The following is a 20,716-nucleotide window of genomic DNA, read 5'->3' as shown; positions in this document are numbered from 1 at the left end:
TCAAGGTTTTTAAAAATCCTTAATTTCTCGTAATTGTAGTTAATTTGAACAGTTTTTCAGACTTGCAAGAATGTTTGAAACAAAAGGTTTGTCTTTCTTTCACCTAGAATGAAGCCCTGATTTTTTTGTTTTGGGATGCTCACATTGATTTTCAATGTCGACAGAGTTCAAGAAATTAAATTCTACTATTAGTGCTTATAAAAAAGAAGTAACGCAAAATATTTTTGAACTCAAGTCAATAAAAGAAACAACTATTTCTAAGAAACTTGAAGAATCAAATGTGTATGTTATTTAAATGTGTTACAATTGACTAAGTTTTTTAAAAGCAGCTACGTTTTTTTAAAATTCATAATCGTACTAAAATAAATAATGCTGTAATCGATACAATTATATCAATCCTTGCAATATTTTTTTAGCGGTAAATAATTGGCACTGTCACTATGGGATATGTATTTTTGATAATAAATAATTACTAGACTATTTTTAATGTCTTTCATTTTTTATAAGAAACTTGAATTTTTTCAAAAAAGGCTCTTGAAATTCTATAATTTTTGCTTTGATAAAAGAGAAGATGAACCCTGAAATAATTAGACAATGTGTTCTTGTTCTTTGGGTTTTGTTAGTACCCCATTTACCCATATTAATAAATAGCAGATAAAACACTATGGATTTTTGTATAAAAATGGTTAATTTTTTTCTGTTTCTATCTAGGAAGACTTTTTTTCATTTTAAATTCTTTCATATAAGTCTTTTTTTTTTCATCACTTATTTCTCTGCACAAATATCAATTTGCTGTTTGTCACTTACTGATTGAAATTACTCTACTGGATTTTGCCAGTTTTTTCAGATCTACTGGTTTAATTGAAATTCTCCTGATTTTTGTACATTTTACGGGGATGAGATTTTTGTCTTTCAGTTTTCAATCTTTTTTTATCAAAAACTTTTTTTTATATAAATATTCGACTTTTTCTAAAAATTTAGCGGTTGAAATAATGAGCATATTTATGCCTGATTTTCAAAGATAAACAGAAAATTCAAGCAAGTTTTACACACTAGAATAGCAATTTTTGTGTGTTAAGGAGTTACTTAACGTTTCTACCTCACAATTGTTGATATGTTTCACAGGGCTTTAGCTAGATCAGATTATACAGTAGAGAACCAGTAAACCAGGATGCTCTGGACCATCGCTATCCCGGATGTCTGAATTTCCCGGTTTTCTGGATTGGCCAAAAGTGCCGTTAATCGATGTTTTATCAAACCCAAATTACAAGGAAAAAATTTAACAGTTTTAAAAATAGGAAAAAAACGAAAAGATCTCCTAAATTTAAAAAAAATGGTCGAAAAATAACATTTAAAAGAATAAAAACATTTGCAAATTTAGACAAGAAAAACAAGTTTAAAAAATACAAAATTTGCATATTTATTTTTTGATAATAATTAAAATCCCCAAATTAACTAATATGAAACGAAACCAATAATTAAAAAACGCAATATATTTCATACCTAATTCTACTGGGGGGGATGAAAAGAAAACTTATTAATCTAAATAAAAGCAACACTTGAAAATTATGGAACAGAAACAATATTTAAAAAAGGCACTAACATAAGTATTAAAACCTGGAAGAGACAGGATATTATAAGATAAACGGAATTTAAAAAAAAAAAAAAAAAACTTAATGATAAAATTTATGAATAAAAAGAATTAATTTATTGAGTAACGAAATTTATCCTTAAAAAAAAAACAATGCAGTGGAATCAGAAGAACATAATCAAAATTTTAAAAAAAAGAAAAGAAACTACTATTTTCTTTATAAAATAATGGCCTGCTTTTATTAACAAATAATTATATGCTTAAATTAATAAACAATCTTCTCTTTTTATTTTATTTTTTTATTAAAAGACTATTTTTAAGGAAAGCAGATGTGATTGCACGTCAAGAAAAACTTGCTAATGATATCGCATTTCTAAGAATTCAACAAAAAAATATTGTTTTTTAATTGATGTCAAATAGATATATATAACTATTGATTAAATAATGCATTATCTGAAATAATAAAGCAATTCACCATAATAAATAACAAAACTGAGCAACTGAAGTCGATGATTCAAAATAAATCTCACATTTCACCTTTAAAATCAATACTCTTAGCCAGATGTTCCAAGTTCCTTAACTCAAACACTCATTGCTATGCCTGTGCAATGCATTTTCCCCACCCCCTTGTAAATCAAAGAGAAAAAGAAATCAGCTTGCCACTCCTTTAAGTTTGATTGATGGCAGCTTGTCAGAAAAAGAAAATAAGCAGGAGGAAATAAAACATTTGTCCCTTCCCTGCCCCGTCAGGATCTAATGATCTTCAAGGTCAGGGGAAGAATTGAAGGTCCTCTGGGCAAGTAAGGAGAAGAATTCCCCCCTTTCCCTCTACTCAACTTTAAGATGAGTCAAATTTCTGCTTTTTTTTTTAATAATCGTTATAGTGCTTTAAAATAGCGGGAAAACCAAGCAAAATTCTTCCCGGTTATCTGGATACCGGATAAATAGTTCTCTACTGTAATATGAATATTATGATTCCAATTGTAAAAGTTTATGTTCCTTTCTAAATAATTAAAAAAAAAATTGTGACCGATATTCTTGCTATAAATCACCTAATAGTATTTATTAAAAGAAATTGAATGTTTACAGTAGTGCTAAACTAGGCAGGACTCTCAAGTAATTATTGTCTCCTTAGTGTGAACTGAAGACAAATATAATTTCTAACTTTATTTTTTCAATTGGTTATTTTACTAAATGTTAAATGTCCATGTAATTTCATATATTAATAAATTATTATGCAATTAGTTTTATATCAACACATAATTATTTATTATCTTAAATTGTCTAAAATTTATTATTACACAATTGTATGCGCATTTGATTTACTCACGGAAATTCAGCTTTTTTGTCTTTTGGAGCATCTCATCCCTGATTCTAGAAAATTCCCTAATTAGTAAGTTTTCTAAAAAGTACCTATTGAATTTTTTCTTTCTTATTGCTAACTTTGGGCATTAATGATGTTAAATTTGAGTATATCTAATATAGTATATATTTATATGTCATAATGAGTTTGTTTAAATAAATAATAATTTGGGTATGTAAAAGTGAAATATGTCTTAATTTCTTTTGTTTGTGGTTCTGATTTCAGACAAATAGTGCTTATATGCTTTTTTATGAGCGAATCATTCCAAATGCAGACAATTACAAACCCAAATTTCATAATTCTGAAGATAATCCAAATCATCTCCCTCAAATTGAACTTTCTCCAGAACTTGCTGAGGTATGTTGTTTATCTGTTTAATACTAATATTTTATTTATTCTTTAGTTTTCCTCTTTTTCCTAATAAATCCTCTAATTATTTTGAAAAACGTGTTTATCTACTTTTTATTTATTTATGTAAGTAACTTACTTATCCTCTATGTGCCTTGGTCACTTCATTGCTTTTTTTCATTGGATGTTATTAAACTTTACATAAAAATTTATTATGTAATTTCATTGTATGTAATTAAATTTGAAAGTTTCTAAGAAATTTTGAAATTATTAAGAAAGAAGAGTATTCGAAGAAATTAAGAAATTTCTAAGTTGTAGAACAATTTGATGTTCAGGAAAAATTTCTCTTGCAATTTAAAAGTTATAATTTTATTAAGTCTTGTAATAGTAGGTCTAATAATAAATGTAAAGTATTTTAAAAATTTTTTATGATTTATGGAAATGTAATTCAATATAAAATTTAAAAAAATTTCATTTGGTTTTTGTTTAAACGTTATAAATTTTCTTTTATTAAAATATTTAATTTAAATATATATTACTCTATAAAATGCTTTTTTGTGTGTGTGTGCACTTCATTCTGTAAGTTTCTTTTTGGTTAGAGTATATATCCCCCCCCCCATATTTATGTATATATATAAATATTTGATAAATTAATAATATTAATAATATTGATAATTAATAAATTAATAATTTGATAAATTAATAATAAAATGGAAAAAATAAAAAAAGTATGTTTTTTTAGTTTAAAACAAATTCAAATAATCAAAAATATTTAGTGCTCAGAACACTAATGTTTATATAAAAATTATCATATTTGCCACTAACATGACTAAATATGAGTGCGGCCCTTCNCCCCCCAATATTTATGTATATATATAAATATTTGATAAATTAATAATTGTGAAAAATGGAAAAAATAAAAAAAGTATGTTTTTTTTAGTTTAAAACAAATTCAAATAATCAAAAATATTTAGTGCTTAGAACACTAATGTTTATATAAAAATTATCATATTTGCCACTAACATGACTAAATATGAGTGCGGCCCTTCATTAATCTACCTGCTTTGAAAGTGGCCCTTCACTCAGGGCCGGATTAACCTATAGGCACACTAGGCACGTGCCTAGGGCCTACGAAATTCAGGGGCCTACAAAAAACTTGGGAGAAAAAAATTTTCATAGTAGTATCATGAAAACTATGAAGCTATTTGTAGTATAAATATTTCTTGTAATTAATCTCACTATCAATTTCACTGTTTTCTTTGCTGGTTTGTTGTTGTATTGTTGACGTGAAGTGTTTACATAGTTATCGATCGAACTAATCATAATGGTATTATCGATATCAACTGCAATATCGGCAGTATGTCGGTATTGCAGATAAAGTTCGATAAACAAATTTGTAAATTAAAATCCATATTAATAAAAATGTAAAAAAAACATGCAAGAAAATTTTAGCATATATTTTGAAAAGAGGGGAGGAGTGGGGGAAGGAGGGGATGGCCCAAAAACGGCTCTGCCTTCACTCAAAAAGGTTATGCACCCCTACTTTAGACTAAATCAATATTCATTGCATTAGAGTATTTAGAAACTGGCCTATTATAATTAAAGTTTTATTATTATAACTATGTGTTAAAATATTCTTAACACTAAAAATATTGTCGTATTTTCTTTTTCTTTTAAGTTCTGTTATGACAAAGTCACTCTAACAATATAAAATATTCTCTATATAAATATTCTCTATATAATATAAAGTTACTCTAACAATAAAATATTCTTAACACTTAAAATATTGTCGTTTTTTTTCTTCTTTTTTTTTAAGTTCTGTTATCACAAAGTTACTCTAAATTAATAAAAAACATTGAAATAATCATTTTTTGGCAAATTTCTTAAGAGTTTAATTATTTTGTTTTTATTTTGATTCTCATTATTTTTTTAAGAAAAATTTCATTTGAGGTTGGCAACTTCGAAATTACTATAGAGGAATTCATTACTTTGTATTTATTTTAACTTCTCCATTAAATGCATTTGAATACATATATATATATATATAATACAATAAATCTATATAAGATTTCATCTTTTTAATTTATTATTCGAAATTAAATACTTTCTCACACCTTATTATTCACATCTGCCTTTTTGGTTCTATATTTAAATCTGAATTATGCATCAATTAACATTTTAAATTTTCCCTTAAACAGAACCATATTATTCCCTCAATATATTTAATATAATTATAATTACTGACGTTTAACATTTTGTGTGTAACTTAAAAAGTTTATGTACATTTAAAAAAATTCCCTATTGAAGTTTTCTAAAAAAAAAAAAATAAAAAAAAAATCCCTATTGAAATGGAATTTTTACACAGATTAGTACTTGCTTGAATATTGAATTGAATATTACTAATACATGAAGCGAACCTCATTTATAGAAATCAGTTTTAAAAAGATTTTGTTATAAAATGTTCAGTTTAGTTTTATTTGGAACTATCTTTTTTAAATTAATTAAAAAAATCTTTGAACTAACTTGGATGAATTAAGTGCCTATTAATAAGCGAAATGATGAGTAAACATAATACATAACATTTCAAGTATGTTTAATGTCAATCAAAACTTGAAATTATTGCAGTTTCTCTATTTTGATGACTGTAAAAATCTCTAAAATTCCCTATGCGTAAATTATTTATTACATTATGCAACAATTATCATGAAATTTATATTATTTCGTAAAATCTACTGGATTTTTTCCTATCCATGTTGGGAGCTATGCACCATGTTGTTAAATAAAGCTTATTTTGCTCTTTCTAATCCCTGGCTGTCATCATCAGATTTTTTTTTTCTTTTCTGCAGTGGATTTGGCAAGACAACATGCAATTCCTTCAAGACAAAAGCCTCTTTGAGCACACATACTTTGAGTAGGTATCAAACAGGTTTCTTTTATACTGCATTCTCATATTTAGTAGTATTGATCTTTTTCTAACTGATGAAATTCTTCTCTCTAGCTTCATGTGGCAAATATGCAGTTATATTCCTCAAACCTTAGCGGGTCACAATGACATCATACTGTTGTCTGCCAAACTCGGCACATCTTTCGTACTGGAAACTCTCATTCATGCAAAGGAAAAGGTTATTTTACTTATTTATTCTATTCCTACTATTAGTTCGCACTCTCTCTGTATATCTTGTTCAAATTTTCAATCGTTAAATAAAATATTTTTTTATTCATCCATTCAAATACTTTTTTAAACTTGTATTGAATGACACTTGGTGTTAATACAGTTTTTTGAAATATTAATTCATTCATTAAATTAAATTAATTAATTTTAGTTTTATATTGGCCAAAAAATTGTAATTATTTAATAAAAAGTAACTAAAATAAAATTTTATATTTCTTTTTTTTTCTTAAACATTCATTGGATGTGTTTTGCTACAGCGTGATACCTTTTTCAATAAATATATTTTCTAAAATTCTCAGTTGATATACAGATATAACGAACACTGTATATTAAGAAAACTTGCCGTTACGACAAGTTTCCGAGTCCCTGACAAAATCTTAATAATAAGTATACAGTTAGTTTTCAATAAATTAAAAACTACTAGCTTTTTGCTACGTAGACAAAAAAAATTTAAGGAATATATTTTTCTGACCCTTCAATGAGCAATATTTTAACTGTACCTGTGTCTAAATATTGAAATTTTTGTAGCTGTAAGAAACCCTTCGACCCCTTGTCCATAGTTGTTGACATGTACTGGTATTGATATCGAAATGTTCCCATTCTCATTGTTTGAATAATTTGTCAAAGTGTGTAGTGCTTTTAGAAAGTGCTTAAAGGTACTTTTTTTTGATTTTCATTTTTAAAGACCCTTAAAGGTGCTTTCTTTTATTCTGGGTTTGTAAAAAGTGCATGATTTTTTATCTTTTAAAAAGATATTTTTTTCTTTGTAGTTCTAAACTTCAAAAAATGAATGATTTTCACAATTTTCTCTCCAATTTTTATCAGAAACTAGTTATTTTATCGATGCCCCATAGCTGAGCGGTCGCGCTGTCGTGCCACAGGTCCCTGGTTCGATCCTGGGACCGGGCAAGGTTGACTCAGCCTTTCATCCCTTCAGTGGGTTGATAAATGAGTACCAGGCCTGCTTGGGAACTAAACACTGGGGGTTCCCCGTTAGGCAGACCACCTGACCGGAACATCTGCTCCTGCTACCCCAGAGCCCAAGGTCAAGAAAACTGAGATGGGCACAGTAGGCCTTGGCCCTCAATGGGCTGTCGCGCCGCTGACTTTTACTTTTTTTATCATAATTATGTAAAGTTTTTGAAAATGTTTTTTAATTTAATTGATTTTATGTTTATAAATTAAGAATTTTAAATGATAGAAAAAATAATTTTTTATTGCTGCACAAATCCTAATTATGATTTATTTTTGGAAAATTATTAAAAATATTTTTGGAGTGCTTAAAATGTGCTTATTTTTTATTGAAAAATCTGGCTACATACCTTGCTATGTAACAAGAATATATTTGTATTAAATTTATTTAAAATCTTGTGTGTCATTTTCATAGCCCACCATCTCTCAGTGGATTGAACTCCTTACTAAACAGTTCAGTGCTAGCCAACCTGCATGTGAGGTAAACTTGTTCCCCTGCTTCTTTAATAGTGTATGCCCTCTAAATGTTATCCTGAACTTTTATTTCTGCTTTATAGTGGTTCTTGGATCACATGGCTGAAAACAGCTGGTGGCCTGTGCAGATATTAATAAAATGCCCCAATCAAGTTGTTCGTCAGGTAATATCTAAATAGTTTGTCGTGAACTCTTCTCTCTTTTACTATTGTAATATGAATAGTTTCTCTTGTTCCTTCTAGTTGTTTCAACGACTTTGCATCCATGTTATCAATCAGTTGAAACCTGTCCACTGTACTATGTACCTTCAACCGTATTCAGATAGGTAAGTATTATTATAATTGTCCCCTGTAGTAGAATTTTTCCAAGCTATCTGCAACAAAATTTTTTTATAAGTGAGTGTATCCTAATTATATTTGGGGAGAAATCCGTATTGTGATCTGTGACAGAATAATCGCAGAGTATTGGCAACTTCCTGGTAGCGGCCTGCTAGATACTAAAGGAAAATCACGGAAAAGGACCTACTTGAATTATAGCCACCCTCAGACAAACAGCTACATGTATTAAATTGCAAGTTTAAAATCTATTAGGCGAGTGTAGTTGACACGAGGGATCACAATACGTAAATATCCCTTTATTTTTTTTATTAAAAAAAGAGTTTAAAAATATTTTTTTAGTGCTTAAGAGGTGCTTATATTTTTTATTCAAAAATTTGGCTAAGCACCCTGTATAATATTTTACTTGAATATGTTATATTTTTTTTCATTCTAATATTACGGGTGATATTCTGGCCTTTTGTTGGGGAAAACGCTCAAAGTATTTCCTTCTTCACATTTTGTAAATATTGATCACAATAAAAAATAATTAAAAATCATGAAATCCATTTAGTAGTAATTGCCGAAAAAAGATTGATGACGAAATCACTGGAATCGGACTTCTCAAATGTGTGTTTCCTTTCAATATTATGCTGTTTTATTAAATAATATCGTATAAAAAAAATATCAGATTTAAAAATTATGGAGAAATCAATTGCCATGACTGTGAAAAATTCAATAGAAATATTGCTTTAAAAAGTAAATACTCAAATGCACGAATCGAATTTTTCATATTACCTGAAATCTATTGTGTTATATAAAAACCACATAAAAATCAATATCAATAATTGCCTAAAATGGAATTGAAACATGTCGTTTAACGATACTATTGGCGTAAATTGAGCGTCTCAAAAAGTATTTCTATAAATGCATGATTCAAATACTATGTGTAAATTTCTGTACAAAATAAAACTTGCATTTTTTATTTTTTACGAGAAAAATCTTTCTGCAATAACTCTGTAATGTTCTGTGAAAATGTTGCTGCTATTCTGCCATGGGGTAATTGTCAATGTGTTATACTAAATAAGGAGCAAACTTTTGAAGCATGATACTTAAAGTATAAGAAAGTGAAAAATGCATTCATAATAAAACTAGTTGTAATGAAATAAACACTGCAATTACATAGCTGCCAACTCTACTTTCTCCTCATTTAATCAAAAAGATTTGATTTATTATTTGTAAAGTAACTAACATTCTTTAAAATTTCTCATTGCCTCATTTACCAAAAAGTGTATATTTAATAGGTTTAAGGAAACATTGTCATGATGAACCCTGCAACCCTTCTGGATATACTCAGTTTTTTCAGGTTTAATCGAAAAAAATTCCTAATGAAATTCAGACTTATTTTCAATGTGTTTAAATTTAATTCATTTTTTAATGAGAACTTCCAGTAATTAAGTCAGTTACTATTGATTTTTGCTATCATGAAAATTTTTATCATTCATATTTTTCAAGAATGAAATTACATTTTTTTGAAAAGAAGAAATAACTATCTCTGTTTTTTGTTCAGAATTATAAATTTTACATTGTAATTAACATCATAAAAAAAGTTTTAATGTCCTTTTGAAAATAATTTTGCAATTTAAATTTGTGTTTATCAGTGCAACATAATTTTTGTATTTTATTCTCCTTATTAATTATAGAAAATCCAATTAATTCCTTTTTTTTTTTCATTTACTGCTTAGTAATTTTTATCAAATGTCTTACTGCTTATTAAATTATACTCTCTTTTTTTTTTCCTTTCTTGTTGGCAGCTGTGCCATTATAAAAAACAGCTTAAATGTTTATGACCTAAAACAATATTACCCTGATATTTCTTGCTCAAGTATGCTGTTTCTTCTGTTTAAAACTTGCTTGTCTTGTTTTATATTTCAGTGAGGAGTCTTCTGATGGCGATAATTCACAAATTGGGCAATATTCCTGTGTCACTAAGTTCATAAAAAAGCTGGTATCTTTGGTGAGAAACTTTTTCTTACATCTAATGTATAGTTTAGAAATGTATATTATGACAATATGAATTTTCAACTCATGGGCTGTTATCGTTCTGTTGTTAATAAAATATAATTATGAAAGAAATCAGTGGTTTTTTTAAATTTTTGTAAGTAAATGATGTTTGTATGAATGCTAGTATCAATAGAGCAAAATCAGGAAATTTTGCACTTGTAACAATGGCTCCCTTTTAAAACATGCTGCCATTTTTTCAGAAATTGAATTTTTTAGGTGATTAAAATATTTGTTGATCCTAATAATTTATTTCTTTAAAAGTGTTTCTTGAAATATATTAAACATAACATGTTTCATTTTTAAAATGAAAATTTTTTTAGAAAAAGCATGAAATAAAGTAGTTTTGAATATTAGAAATTATACTTCATAATTCCATACTTTAAAAAAAATAAATAAATAAATAGTGAAATGCACAGGTTAATTCATTGTTATTTTCAATAAACGAAAAATTTCTGATTGAAAAAAAAAAACTTGAAGCAGCTCCTGACAAATTTAGTTTTTTGAAATTATAAAGTTAATCCAAGTGAGATTAATCATATGTTTAATGATCAATAAAAATTGCTAGTTTTGTAAACAAAATTACCATTTTATTCACTGTTAGCATTTATGCAATGTGTCATTTCTTAAATAAAATATTATTTTTCATGCCTGACACTATTTTTTCAGTATCAATGAATGTAGTTTGAGCACATTTCAAAGAAAATTATAGCATATTTTATAAAAAATATTCTGTGCTAAATGGCATAAACTGAGTTCTATTCATTTACTGTTCTAATCTTTTGGTATTTTATGAGGGAAAAATAAGTGGTGAAAGAAACTCCAAAAATATTTTTTTTCTTAATTTAATTTTTATATTTATTATTTTTTTTTCGTTTCCTTTTTCTATAGATAGTTATTTTTAAGCATTTTATTTTCTTGTACTTATATGTTTTGTGTGTACAGGGTATCCGCGCACCTGGAAAGTCATGAATTTCGGTTTCGAACAAAATTTGTCATGAAATGTCATGATTTTAACTATTTAAAAAAAAATCATCATGGAAAGTCATGGATTTAGGTAACCAAAGAATTTTATTTCTTAAATGGAATCCCCCCGCCCCCAATTTCATGGTGTTCCGAATATCTGAATTTCTAACAAAATCCCCACTCACAGTCATATTTGATTAAAATATAAAATGTTTTTATCATTTTCTTTAAAAATTATGGTGTTCATTAAAAAATGAAAGAAAAAACATCATTTCTAGAGCGAAGTATCTTTTAAACTTCTGTGATTTCAGAATTATTATTATTTATTTTATCAATTTGAAATTCTAGCTGAAGCAAGCAAAATAATCAGGAGTATTTCTTTTCTTTCTGATGAACGAGAAAAGTATCTTTAGAATATAATTCTGCAGAAAAAAAATTTTTTGCTCAGCTATTATTTTTTCAACTCTTTCTTTACTCTGTTTTTTAAATTTAAAATCAATAAATATGAAGATGCAGAGTATAACAGTTTTGGTTATACCTATCATTTCAATTAATAGTATTATAATGCTTTTTAAATTAATTAATCTGTTTTTGTCGGAGAAAATAGTAACTTCATTAAGTCATGAAAAGTTCTTGGAATTAGTTATGAAAAGTCATGAATTTGAAAATCTAAAATGTAGCAGATACCCTGTGTGTACCACTCACAATGTTCAGCTATATATGGCTAATTTTTGTTAGTAATGCTGGCATGTAATTTTGCAAGGTTAATGGTCCCGATTATAAGTCAAATCCTCACCCTAACCAATTTAATTTTTTAAACACTTTCCGAAATTTCTCGTTCTATAGTCAGATGTATACGGTTAATTTAGTTTTTCAAGTTTCCTAAAATGGAAAGAAATTAATCTACATTCACTCCAAAACTCATACACTTTCATTTTTTTCAGTTTGCTCAGATTTTAGTTGAACGTAATAGTAAAACATAGCTGCCAACACGAGTAGGAAAAAATCCAGCAGATTTTACGAAATAACACAAATTTCTGTATAATTGTTGCAAAATATACTAAATATTTTATTCATAGAGAATTTTAGGGATTTTTATAATCATCAACTGCAATATTTTCCAGTTATGATTTCACATTAAATGATCTTGAAATTTTATGCATTATGTTTATTCATAATTTTGAATAGTAATAGGCATTTAATTCATCAAAGATAGTTAGCTGAATTTTATAAATGAGGCTCGCTTTATTATGTATTAGTGATGCCTATTTAAATATTCAAGCAAGCAACAAAAATTCTATTTCAATAAGGATTTTTTTAGGAAACTTACTCAATTAATTTTAGGAAATTTTCTAAAATGTGCAAAAACCAGGAGAATTTTTATTAAATCCAGTGGTCTACTGTATAATCCAGTAGAATTAGCAGCTTTGTTAAAATATTAGAAAATGAAATGTTTAAAAAAAATACAAAACAATGTAAGAAAACGTTTGTATAACGCTCTAACTGTTTGTGAACAGTATTTTTCTTTCGAAAATTCATCTTTCTTATATTTTCCATAATGTATAAACTTCTTTGTTTTACAGGTTGAGCATGGTGCCAAGCAGCACTTGAAACACCTGACGGAATATTTCGCTTTTTTGCTTGAATTTGCTAAAATGGGAGAGGAAGAGTGTAGTTTTTTACTATCAATTGAAGCCATATCTTCTATAGTTAGCTTCTACCTTGGACAAAAATCATCAGATTATGTAAGATTAGCATTTAAATAAAAAATTTGGTATATAGAAATTAAGAAAATTTAGTCTCTGGTTCGAAGAACCAGTAAGATTTTACTGTACTTTTCCATTTCACTGACGCAAGTGAATTTTGCTACTTTATTATTATTTATTTTTTTAAAATTTGTCGCATAAAAAAGTAAGAAAGAAGCAGCTCAATTAGGGCCTGATGACTTTGCATTTGCGACTTATCGCTTGTGTGGACAAAATGGAAAATTACCAATTTCACTAGTTTGTGCTCATCAGGGGTGATTGATTGTATTCCGAGAACATCCCGAAATTCTGTTTCATTAATCCAAAACTTATCTATAACTATAATCTGACGAAATTTTCACGGAATTCCTCTATCTAAAATTTGAAGGTTTCGCTGATGAGGCGCTTACATACACATGATTCTTTTAGTTTAGCGGATTTTCGCCAATTTGAATTTTTAAAACTGTGCCGGAATCCGCTAATATCATTCTTCCTATCCACGCCTTTTGAATATCAAACATAGATTTTCGTATTTACCTTATTTAAGGTACACATTGCGATTTGTATTCATATGGTTTAAAAATTGTGCATCAAGATTATTCGTAATCCCACGATTTCAGAAATTCAACATTTCGTTTTGTTTTTGCAGTTTTAATTAAAATTTATCAGGTTTTATTAATAATTTTGTTAAACAAACATGGTGCATAGTGTTTTTAAAAATTGCTTTGAGGTGCTCATTCAGAGTTGCCACTCCACAGGGAAAAACTGGAAAGTACAGGGAATTTAAAAATGACCTAAAATACAGGGAATTTTGTTTCTTATTTTTGTCTTTTAAAAAATGGTCACCTCTCAAAGCGTAATCTATGGAATATTTAACCATGATATTTCAGCTATACTAAACTATTTCATTTACTATAGCAATATTTAAGTATGTTCAGCTGTTTTTCCAGCAACTAAAACTAATAAATATGCATAGTCCAATATAGCTCACACAAGAGCACAGTCATTGTTGTTTCCTCTTAATATATTGTGTATAATATATACCTACAGGGAGAACACGAGGATTTTTTTTCTCCAGATATGAGTGGCGATCCTGTTATTTTCGCTTTTTGTATTTTAAAGGTGCTTTTTTTCATTGGGTGTTTTTAAAAAGTGCTTAATTTTCCCTTTTATAAAATGAGATTTTTCTCTTTACCCTGTAGATTTTCGCTGCGTGTTATGCAAAAGTGAGCTTTTCTCATTGTTCTATTCAACGTTTTCACAATTAGGCCTATCGTTGGTCCGTAGTGTATGAACATTTTACATGTTTGGTGAAACACTTGCGAGTATGTTCAGTGAGATTCTAGCACTCTCGTGTGCAACTATGCTGCATTTTGCATCTCAATTTCTGGCCTCATTTTCCACCCTCTAAAATTGAACCGAAAAATCTCTCGATCTTTTCATGATGGCTAATATGATCAAGAAAAGAGTTCTTTGTAAGAAACTAGTTATTTTATTATGACCATGTAAAGTCTTTTGCATTATGTAAAACATATATTGAGCCTAAAAACATTTTTAGTGCTTGAAAGGTGCTTATTTTTTGTTAAAAGATTTGGCTACGCTCCCTGACAAAATTAATAGAAATTTTTCAGTTAGAATATCAAACTGCTCAATATAATTTCATATCCCTGAAACAAGCTTTCATACTTTAGGTTGAGGTTCTTTCTGATGAGGAGGAAGAAGAAGATGATGATATTGTAACTGCTGTTGATGACAAGTATAAATCTGCATCCTTAGAAAAAATGATATCTTTAATAGCTCTTCTGGTAGAAAAATCTAGAGATGAAGAACGTCTTCAGCTGTCAACTAATGACTTCAATGCAGTAGCTGGTGGAAAAGTAAGCCTTTTTAAATAGCTTTATTTTATTGTAGTACTAACAGAAAAATACATTCTGAATAAATTTTAACCCCAGTGTCAGAATCCCGGCGACATTGTTGCAGAACTTTACTGTGTTCTTGCAGAAAGATTTTTCTTTTGGGAAGTAAGAAATTTTGGTTTGCTTTTCTGCTGAATTTACACGCAAAATTTGAATCACGCCTTTATATAATCACTTTTTGAGGCACTCAATTCATGCCGATATCAAAAATACATTTTGATTGTATTTTCGGCAGTTATTGACATTGATTTCCGCGTGGCTTTTAGATATTCCGATATATTTCGGAGTGATATGGGAAATTCGAATTGTGCATTTGATAATTTACTTTTTAGGGCAATGATTATATCAATTTTTTTTCACAGTTATTGCTTCTGATTTCAGCATAGCTTTTAAAACCAGATATATTTTTACGATATTATTTATTACAACAATCAAATCTTGAAACAAAGCATGTATTTGAATAACCCCTTTCTGAAGAGTCCAATTCACATGAGTTTGTCGTTGATCTGTTTTTTCATTAATTACTGCTACAGATTTCATGATGTTTAGTAGTTATTTTTTTATATGATGATGATTTGTAAAATGCACAAAATAAATATTGCATACTCAATTAAAAAAATTATATTGTTTTTTGTAATTATAGCAATTTTGTTACCTTAAACAACATACATCTTTGTTATTAATAAAAGTATCTTGCCGAAAGATATTCGTGCTAGAGAGTTTTATCGCAGAAAGCTCGAAAAAAATCTGACAATGGGATTTTCACCCTATCATTAGAGGTGCACATACTAAGATGTTAAAATATATAAAGTATTTTGATTGTTATATTTTTTATGTGAAAATGAAGTTAGAAAATTGTTGTTTTAGAGTTTTCCATTTTTGTATCAGCAAATACGAGATGGAATCAATATAAGGCAAACGTGCAATCTGATATTTAGCTTATGTCGCTGGAATGATGCTCTAGCTGTGATGGTATGTATTCAAATATACTGTTTTTTTAATCATTTAATTCTGTTCTTATTTTGGCTTCAATAAAATATAATTTTTACTATAATTAACTGTTGTGTTTTGGTGCTGTATCCATTGTTATTTATTTTTCATAAAATATAATTGATACTTTAATGTTTTGTTTCTTATAGATCATTAATATGATATTTGCATCCATTACTAAGCAACAAGAGGTAAGTCTTGCGTTTTTTTTTTTTTTTTTTTATAGAGTTATCTTTTTTCATTTTATGTGTACTTATTTAGTATTAAATAGCTAAAATTTATTTTAATATGATTTTCTTTTCTTTCTACTTTCATAATTTTGATCATCTCTTGTGACATTTGCTGACTTTGAACTTGAGAATTTTAAAACAATTTCTAGCACCTTTTATTATTACGAATAAAATGCCATTTTAATTTTTAGCAACTTTCAAATCGAAAACTGGCAGAATATATTATGTCTGTAACAAGCTCTTTATTCTCAATAATTTCTAAATTATTGAAAATAATCATTATTTTCAGGTTTATTTAAAATGAAAGCTATCTCTTGTTTTAACATACGTAGAATATATATTTTAAAGCAGACATAATCTATTGCTTTGTTTCAGAAATACTTTCCTCCTTTGATTTTTCTCTTATAAAGTTATAATTAAAAATATGTTCTTTATGCTTAAAAATGTGTTCCTATTATTTCTTTTCTATACTTAAGCATAGCTAAAGGTTATTTTCATTTATCAATTTAAGTAAAAGACCAAGTTTTTTCCAAATGGTATCATAATTTTTCTTAAAAGGAAGAAGCAAGCTCTACTGTGTCTTCTCAGTTTTCAATCAGGGTTGCCACTCCACAGGGAAAACCTGGAAAATACAGGGATGAGATTTTTCCGCCTTTTTCACTTTTGTCTCTCGAATTTCAGCCTTTTTATCAAAAACTCCGATTCTCTTAAAGTTAAAGTTTTTTTTAGAAATACTCCGCTTTTTCTGAAAATTCAGCCGTTGAAATAAAATTATATTTATTTCCAATTTGATATATAAATATGATATGATATATCGAAAGATCTATAGAAAATTCAAACTACGTAGCTGCCTACCCTTCCGCATATCTACTTATTTTAGCTATTAGCTTTTACGAGCAGAAAATAAGATTTTCCCCATTTTTTGCCATGCGCTAGATAGTTCGTATTTACCTGATTTAAAAGTTGTGATTCGTATTCACACAATTTCAGTATCGTTCTTTGCCATTCTTATTTACGAGATTTAAAAATCCAACATCGCGACTTGTATTGGGGCGTTTTTAAAATTCTATGTAACGATTCATATTCGCACGATTTTATCCAAAGTCGTGTTTCGTTTTTTCGGTTGTAATATCCAACATCTATTTTTCGTATTTACACATTATTTAAAAATTAGGTTTTGGATTCACACCATTTAGAAATTATGCATCGTAATTCGTAATTATGCCATCTGAACTTTACGCATCATGATTTGTATTTTCGTATTTTTGAAATCCAATATTGAATTTCATTCATGTGATTTCAAAATCATGATTTATATTAAAGCAATTTTAAAATCCTCTATCGTGATTCTTGTAAAAAGTAAGTTTTTTCTAGAATTGGTTACTATAAATGTAGCAGTTTTTCTATCAACGATTATTGCTATATATAGGCATTGCAACATCAGCAAAACTAGATGAGAATATGTTACTGATATTTTTGCTGTAAATCACGTAAGATTTACTCGCGTGAAAATTCACCTTTTTTGCCTTTTGGCCGATCTCATCCCTGAAAATATAGGGAATTTCGATGGGGGGGGGTCTTTAGAAACTTGGAAAATACAAGAAATTCTGTTTCTTATTTTAGCCATTTAACCCACTCTGCACATAAAAAGTTCCTACTTTAATGTGCAGTTTTCTCCGCATAGCAAAACCGATTTTGTTCATATTAATAGATAAGGGAACAGTATGTGGGGGTGAAATATTCACTCAATTTTGCCCATTTTCTAAACCACCTGTGGGTTAAAAAATGGTAACCACTGAATGGGATATTCAAGGCTAATATTCCCGCTATACTAAATTATTTTATTCAGAAGTCAAAATTTTTGATGATTTTCCGTAACATAATGTTGATAGTAAACAACATAAGTAACCATCATCTCAATGCGGGAATTCAGACCTATTTATGATGGTCAAACATAAGAATAGCGACTTGTTTTGATGGTTTGTTCATGTTTAACAGTCACGAATTTCTATCATAGTATCTTAGAAATCAAATGCTGGAACAATCTTCAGTCTTAAAGTCTTCTCAGTCGGACTGATTTATGATGGGCCAACAATAAAAACCTATATTGTTTTGATGGTATATTCCAGGGAACAAACAAGAAAGCTTCTCTTGATGGTTAACCATGATGGTATTTGCATCCTGGAATGATGGGAGCGTGTTAGCATGTCAAAAACCATGAACACATAATGGAAAATGTTGAATGATGATGGCCATCGAATGATGTTGGACCATCATAAATCACACAGAAACCAGTAGAAACCATCAAAATTTTTTGATGGAACCATTAAGAATTTTGACTTGAGCTTACTATAGCATTATTTAAATTTGTTTAGCTTTTCCCTTTATTTCTCTAAGTTTTACTAGCAATTAAAACTAGTATAGTTAGCTCACAAGAAAGCTCAGTAATTGCGTTTCCTCTTAAAGTATTGTATATAATATCTACCGGAAAAACGCAGGAATTTTTTTTTCTACATTTGAGTGGCAACCCTGTTAATAATGTTATAAAAATGTTATATTGATGGTATCAAGAACATTATATATGTATATCAATATTTCCCCAGCAGAATGCATCATTTTTCAAGCTTCTGACACTAATGGTGGAATTTGTTGGAGGTCCACCTGGCATGCCGCCTTTCACAAATCTCATTCTTCAAAGAATTTGGGAAGTAAGAATATTTTAATTTTATTCTTTTTTATCGTCATAAAATGCTACGCCTTTTTTTTTGTAATTTAAAACTGCAGAGTGAAATAGATTCTATTACCAACTGCAGAACTTAGGCAAATTATTTAAAACTTTAAAAAAAGTTCATTTCTCATTTTCTTTAATAGTTATATTTTTTATTTAATTTCATGTTTTCTCAATTTCACAAATCTCATCATTCAAGGAATTTGGGAAGTAAGATCATTTTTACTTTATTCTTTTTTATCCTCATAAAAAGTTAAGCCTTTTTTTCTTTTAATTTAAAACTACAGAATTACATAGATTCTGTTAGCAACTACAGAACTGAAGCAAATTATTTAAAACTAAAAACAAAGTTCATTTCTGATTTTCTTTATTAGTTTCATTTTTTATTTAATTTCATATTTTCTCAATTTCACAAATCTCATCCTTCAAAGTAGTACATTCTTTTTTGTCCTCATTAAATGCTGAGCCTTTTTTTTATTATCTAAAATTAAAAATTAGTTCATTTCTCATTTTCTTTAATAGTTTTATTTTTTTATTTAATTTCATATTTTCTCAATTTTACAAATCTCACCTTTCAAAGCAGTACATTCTTTTTTATCCTCATGAAAAGCTAAGCATTTTTTCATTGCAGAGTTTAAGTGATTCTATTACCAACTACAGAACTAAAAAAAAAAATTCATTTTTAACTTTCTTTAATAGTTTTATGTGATATATTTTCTTAATTTTAAAGTGTCAGAAGTGCTGCTGCTCTTTGAATCCATAGAATTCCATTTTTTTTCTCCAAAATTTCCATTATGGAACATTAATAACCATTCTAAAATTATGCAAATTTATTACATTAAAAACCATCCACAAATTATACAAAAGTGATTGAATTAACTTGTATATTCTAATTAATTTATTGTTTCAGATTTTTTAAGCCTCTTGAGTATTATTATGAAAGGAAAGAAACTAGCTAATATAAATTTTGCCATTAGGAAATTTTAAAAAAAATCAGGGGTCATATGCTAATTGATGTTTTTTGGAAGAGGAAATTATAAGAAGGAGATTTTGTTCCAAAAATTTTAATTAATCGCTTTGTACAATTGATTTAAAATGAATTTAATTCAATTAACAATTCATTAAACACAGACTTTTTAAAATGGTCGACTGAGATTCATTCTCTAATTATTTTTTTTATTTCGTTGAATTAAAATTTGTGTGGCACTTAAATTAAAAATATTAAGTTGTGATTAAAAAAGTGTGTTGATTAAATTACAATTTGGTAAACAAAATATTAATTATTCCGATTCTCTTAGTAAGAAATAATTTTAATTCTGAGTTTGAAATGTAAGGAGATTTTGAAACAGCTAACAGAAAAGTCTTATTGCTTAAAGTGAATATGTTTATAAAAAAAATCTTTTGTAGTTTAATTTATATTTTGCTAAATATAATAATTCTTTTAAATTGTAATTTTTAATTTAAGTTTTTTATGTACTTTGAAAATTATTATTTTAATTTTGTATGTTACCACACTAAGTTCTACTTTTTCTGCCTTGGCATGTTTGCAATTTCTTTAAAAAATTAGATTATGTCATTTTTCAATCAGAAGAATAAAATACACTATTAATTATTTATTAAATGATTTATTACTAACTTGGAGAAGTTTGGCTTGATGGAAAGTGAGCACTTTCTTTTTTTTCTTTCTTTTTTTTCCCCAGTGAAATAGAGTTAATGTTTCTTAGTAATATTTAAAACAAACAATTTGTATTTTCTACCTCAAACAAAACAATGTCGCAATATGAAAAGTGTTAAAGAAAAACTTGCTTTTAAACGGGAAGAAAAATTAAAATATGGAATACTACAA

At 27.7% G+C, this 20,716-nt stretch overlaps 1 protein-coding gene across 1 annotated transcript in view; it reads left to right on the top strand.

The window, feature by feature from the left end:
- The window catches only part of LOC107450126 (ubiquitinyl hydrolase 1 puf), a 172,789-nt gene that overhangs the window by 107,553 nt on the left and 44,520 nt on the right, over window positions 1-20,716 (top strand). Inside the window, exons 45-56 of the mRNA XM_071186397.1 lie at window positions 3,180-3,311; window positions 6,149-6,213; window positions 6,301-6,424; window positions 7,862-7,927; window positions 8,004-8,084; window positions 8,163-8,245; window positions 10,170-10,251; window positions 12,845-13,006; window positions 14,698-14,883; window positions 15,790-15,894; window positions 16,062-16,103; window positions 18,746-18,850. Of these exons, the coding sequence (XP_071042498.1) occupies window positions 3,180-3,311; window positions 6,149-6,213; window positions 6,301-6,424; window positions 7,862-7,927; window positions 8,004-8,084; window positions 8,163-8,245; window positions 10,170-10,251; window positions 12,845-13,006; window positions 14,698-14,883; window positions 15,790-15,894; window positions 16,062-16,103; window positions 18,746-18,850 (1,233 nt within the window). The remainder of the gene's footprint in view (window positions 1-3,179; window positions 3,312-6,148; window positions 6,214-6,300; window positions 6,425-7,861; window positions 7,928-8,003; window positions 8,085-8,162; window positions 8,246-10,169; window positions 10,252-12,844; window positions 13,007-14,697; window positions 14,884-15,789; window positions 15,895-16,061; window positions 16,104-18,745; window positions 18,851-20,716) is intronic.

Source organism: Parasteatoda tepidariorum, chromosome 1 (assembly GCF_043381705.1).
Source record: "Parasteatoda tepidariorum isolate YZ-2023 chromosome 1, CAS_Ptep_4.0, whole genome shotgun sequence".
Taxonomy (NCBI): Eukaryota; Metazoa; Arthropoda; class Arachnida; order Araneae; family Theridiidae; genus Parasteatoda; species Parasteatoda tepidariorum.
The sequence above is the reverse complement of the archived record's forward strand: the minus strand, read 5'-3'. Positions and strand labels throughout refer to the sequence as shown.